At 32.6% G+C, this 5,144-nt stretch overlaps 1 protein-coding gene across 1 annotated transcript; it reads left to right on the forward strand.

The window, feature by feature from the left end:
* Positions 1–741: 741 nt before the first annotated feature.
* On the forward strand, positions 742–3,562 carry LOC106313336 (probable polygalacturonase). Its single transcript, XM_013751130.1, has 6 exons — positions 742–909; positions 1,150–1,461; positions 1,756–1,876; positions 1,977–2,151; positions 2,241–2,311; positions 2,696–3,562. Exons 1-6 carry the CDS (start codon positions 904–906, stop codon positions 3,343–3,345), a joined length of 1,335 nt encoding a protein of 444 aa, XP_013606584.1. The 5' UTR covers positions 742–903; the 3' UTR covers positions 3,346–3,562.
* The last annotated feature ends 1,582 nt before the right edge of the window (positions 3,563–5,144 follow it).

A 5,144-nucleotide genomic window follows, 5' to 3' on the forward strand; every position in this document is an offset into this window, starting at 1 on the left:
GAGAGAGTTTATTATAAGGAAGAAGAAGAAGATGTAATGGTTCTTTGATTATAAACTCTTGTTCTTGTTTATGGTGTACAAAAGAGTGAGATGAGTGATGGTATTTATAGTGAACAACAATACATAAAATAACAAAGATAGTGCTTAATTTGGTAAATGAGTGGGTGATCATAATGCTTGATGAGTAGATGATCATAGTGCTTGAGTTGGTAAAGGAGTGGATGATCATAGTGCTTGAGTTTGGTAAAGAAGTGGATGATCATTTCAATGCTTAATTTATAACAAAAATATCATTTTCAGAATTCAGACAACCAGTTTTGTCTCATTTTTTTCTTCTATATCTTTTTTTGTAAGAAGAGAAGAACAAAATGTCGTTCTCTCCCTCTCGGCTCTCGATCTCCCCGGTGTGTTACGAAGAGCCGTCGGTGATAATACGTTACGATTATTCTTAAACCTGCTAGTACACACACTAACATGTATTGACTGCAAATTAGTGGGAATTAATGCTAATTAAAATTGAGTTCATTAAAAATTACTCAATTCTATTATTTTATTATTATTATTCTATCCCCCAATAATGTTTATTCGCATAAAAAAGGCTGTCATTTTGGCGTTAAATCTTTCCCTACCTTATTTTGCTTATTTATTCTTGGTAGAAAATTATTTTATTCTATTAAAAAAATATAATAACTCAGTCTTTGTCCACTATCATTTATACTCTTCTTCCAATCAAAACAAAAAGAAAAACTTCTCCTCTGTGGTCAATAACTCTTCTCCTTTCTCTCTTCTTCTGCTTTTTTTCTCAATATCAGGTTGCACTTGGCGCGAAAAGTTCTTCTCTTTTCGGACAGCTTTTCTTTCAGTTCCGTTTTCAGACAGCTTTCTGTTTCGTTACAAATAAAGATGCCAGTAAGTACGTGTTCTTATTATGTTTTTTGTTTCTTAAGTCTCTTGTCCTTCTTCCCCTGTCTTGTCCAAGATTGAATTCTAGTTGAAGCTTATAAGTCAAACCCATCAATCGTTTTGGTTTCTCGGTTTCTGGGTCTCCGTCATTTCGATGGATCCGTTGGAAAAATATTTACTTTCTTGGATCTGAACTTTGGAATCAGAGTATTCTGATATGATTTCTTTTTGTATGTTTTTTGGCAGGTGGCATTAGTTTTGCTGCTGGCATTGAGCTGTCTGATTCAGAGTCACGGCGCCGGAAACGTATGCGATCTTGGTCGGAGACCCAACACGAGACCACACAGTGTCTCGATTCTGGAGTTTGGTGCTGTGGGAGATGGGAAAACGTTGAACACAATTGCGTTTCAGAACGCTGTCTTCTATCTAAAGTCTTTTGCTGATAAAGGTGGTGCTCAGCTTTATGTTCCTCCTGGACGGTGGCTCACCGGAAGTTTCAATCTCACCAGTCATCTCACTCTCTTTCTTGAAAAAGACGCCGTCATTCTCGCCTCCCAGGTTTGCCTCCTTCTCCTCCTCTCTTAGTCTAAAGCTTTGATCATTCTAAAGAGTAAGACCAGAGTTTGTTTGGCTTCACTGTTTCATAGAGGTTCTTGATTAGATGCAAAGATTCATGTCTTTTTTCTGATGGTTTGAATCAAAGTCTGTTTCTATTGGGTCGGCAAATCAGACCTAAACGAAACAATTTTTCTAGAAATCGGTCAATGCGCTTAAAAAATCGGTCTAGACGCCCGCCTAATTAATAAGAACATTTATGAATTTGTGTTTTTCATTTTGTCTCTCTGTATAAAGGATCCATTGCATTGGCAAGTTGTGGATCCGTTACCATCATATGGACGAGGCATTGATCTACCTGGGAGGAGATACATGAGTTTAATAAACGGCTATATGCTGCATGATGTAGTAGTGACAGGTTACACATGATTTGAACCTTTCACTTCATTTTGTTTGTTTGTTAATGCTAAATAAAAAAAAACTCACCGTTACATTTCCATGTTTTCTCGGTTTTTTAGGTGATAACGGTACTATAGATGGGCAAGGCCTGCTTTGGTGGGATCGGTTTAATTCTCATTCTTTGAAGCACAGTAGACCGCATCTCGTCGAGTTTGTCTCTTCTGAAAATGTCATTGTCTCAAATCTTACGTTCTTGAATGCTCCTGCTTATACTATCCACTCGGTTTATTGTAGGTAAAAATAGTGTCTGAAACTCCCGTTCTTATCAATATAGCTCCTTTTGGTTTAGTAGAATCTTGACTCTGGTCACTCATATTGTGCAGCCATGTGTACATAAATAAAGTAACAGCTACTACTTCTCCAGAATCTCCTTATACCATCGGCATTGTCCCCGGTTAGTTGTTTTGTGTTTTTTGTTGATTCTTGAAGTGACTTAAATCTCTGTGCACCGGTAAAAGGCCACATACCAATAAAATACCACATTAGTTTACATTTTAGGATTAGGAAAAAAAAATTCAATGAGATAATGTTTCTAAAGGGAAAAAGAATATCGGGTTTTAAGTCTAATATAAAATAGATCTAAGAGATTGTAAATTATTCAATATACAAACTCTAAACGGATATTTGACTCAATTATATTTTGCTCTCTTAAGTTTCTTTGCTTTTTCCGATGTTAATTGGCATTCTGTTCACAAGATTTCTGCCTAGTGAAAATGATATGGCTTCACTTGTTTGAGTTTGCTTTTCCAAATGAAACCTTCTCTTTTGCTTCTTTCAGATTCTTCTGATAATGTGTGCATCCAAGATTCTAGCATCAACATGGGCTATGATGCCATCTCCCTAAAAAGTGGTTGGGACGAATACGGTATATCCTATGCAAGACCTACTGCAAATGTCCAGATACAAAACGTTTACCTCCAAGCAGCTTCTGGTTCCTCCATTTCCTTTGGAAGTGAAATGTCTGGTGGCATATCTGACGTCATGGTCCGAGATGCTCACATACGCAACTCGGTATCCGGAGTTGCCTTTAGAACAACAAAAGGAAGAGGAGGTTACATGAAAGAGATTGATGTTTCAAACATCAACATGGTCAACGTTGGTACTGCGTTTCTAGCAAATGGTAGCTTTGGAACTCACCCGGACTCTGGTTTCGATGCAAATGCTTACCCGCTAGTGAGTCACATCATGTTACATGACATTGTTGGAGAGAACATAAGTATAGCAGGAGAGTTTTTTGGAACTAAAGAGTCTCCTTTCACCTCGGTTTTGCTATCGAATATCTCTCTGTCAATGAGCTCGGATTCTCCTGATGATGATGATTCTTGGCGATGCTCGTATGTGGAGGGTTCTTCAGAATCAGTGGTTCCTGAACCGTGCTTTGAGCTGAAGAGTTTTGAAAGTTCATACGGCAGAGCTGTGGCCTTATGAGAACCAAAACTCATGTCTCCATGATTCATATTTGTTTTGTTGAAGTTAGCAGAAAGGTCAGATTCTTTTTTCCTAAAATAAACCCCATTGTTGATGTTATTTGCAGATTGTGAGATTCATATATCTTGTACAGGTTCATTTGTTCATTCATATGTAACCGAAAAAAAGTTTTGTTCAGCGGATATTCTTCATATGGCTTAAAAAAATATTTCAGTCATCACTTTCTTGTGTTCTTACACAAAGATTATTTTTTTTTAGGCCAAGAGGTTGTTTGAGGGATGTATTCAATCTAATATTTTGAATTTGGAGTAATTTGAATTTTAATGAATTTCATTTGTTTATTCATGTGTAACCTAAAAGAGTTTTGTTCAGTGGATATTCTTCATATGGCCTTAAGAGAAGATCTTTCATCATCAGTTTCTTTTGTGTCCTTTCAGAATTCTGTTCGAGGCTGTATTAATCTAATATTTAGAATTCTGATTGATTATAATAAGTTTTAGATGATTTTAGTGATATAAAAAAATATTGTGATTTTAGTTAAAAAATTCTTTTAAACAATTATTTATAATGGTATTATAAATTATTAAAAATACTATATAGATAATTTGCAGTTTTATACTTTGCCACCCTACATCATTAATTCACATATACTAAAGATTTTCCCAGGACTATACCGAATATTTTTTCCATATATATTAATTTAATTTAGATTATTTTATATTTTGTATTTGAGTATATATATTTTATGTCTATGCTATATAAATTATTAGACAAATTTGTAGTTTTTTTATTGTTTTTGATGACTACAATTTTGAAATTATTAAAATTCAATATCAGAAAATAATTATAAGCTCGTAAGCATGTTGAATAATTTTTGTTTTATTAAAACTTATTTAAAAAAATTCAATTATTCTTTTTCTCTTTTATTTGAGTTTTTATGAAAATATAGCTAATATGCAGAGATAAATATATGGACTTTTATATGACTTTATTTATACAACTAGATATCCGTCCGTGCGTTGCAACGAGTTTTGTTTGATGTTTTAATTTACTAAAAAAAAATAAAAATAAGAAATAATTTTATTGTACTTTTGGGATTGTGTTTGCATATGTTGTGTGAGACTTATTTTATAGAACTCGTTTTTACACATAAGTTACAATTAATATTTGTATTTTTATAATCATTGTGCATACGTGAATTGTTATCAACTTTGTATTTAGGGGTAGAAAAAAATACCCATACCTATAAATTTAAACCGAACCCAACCCGAATTAAGAATTGGAAAGACAAAAAAATTGAAAGTTAAATAAGACCAGTTGAATCAATGACAACTTTATAAAGAAATTTATGTACTAATTTAATATTTTATTAAACTTATCTGATGTTTAATAATTTTTTTAATTCATTATTTCTTAATGATATATTCCATAATAACATTTTAATTAAAAATTGAAGTAGAAAAATATTACATAGTAAAAACAAAAAAATGTAATAAGATGACGAAGGATCTTGATTTGTTTTTGACAAAACACATATAAAGATCACTTACGGTGACAATAATAATAATTTATTTCTTATCACCAAAAATGAAAATATATATGACACATGTCTTTGATTTTTCTTACGATCAAACATGTGTCTGATTTTCGTATGACCAAACACATATAAATACCAATTATGACAACATCTTAATTTTTTTTTTCTTAATTAAATAGTTTTAACATCATACTTGTTAACAATTTTGTAAAAATTATAATTAAATAATTTGAAAAAAAATTGTTAAGATTTTTTTAAAAAA

Source organism: Brassica oleracea, chromosome C9, assembly GCF_000695525.1.
Source record: "Brassica oleracea var. oleracea cultivar TO1000 chromosome C9, BOL, whole genome shotgun sequence".
Classification (NCBI taxonomy): Eukaryota; Viridiplantae; Streptophyta; class Magnoliopsida; order Brassicales; family Brassicaceae; genus Brassica; species Brassica oleracea.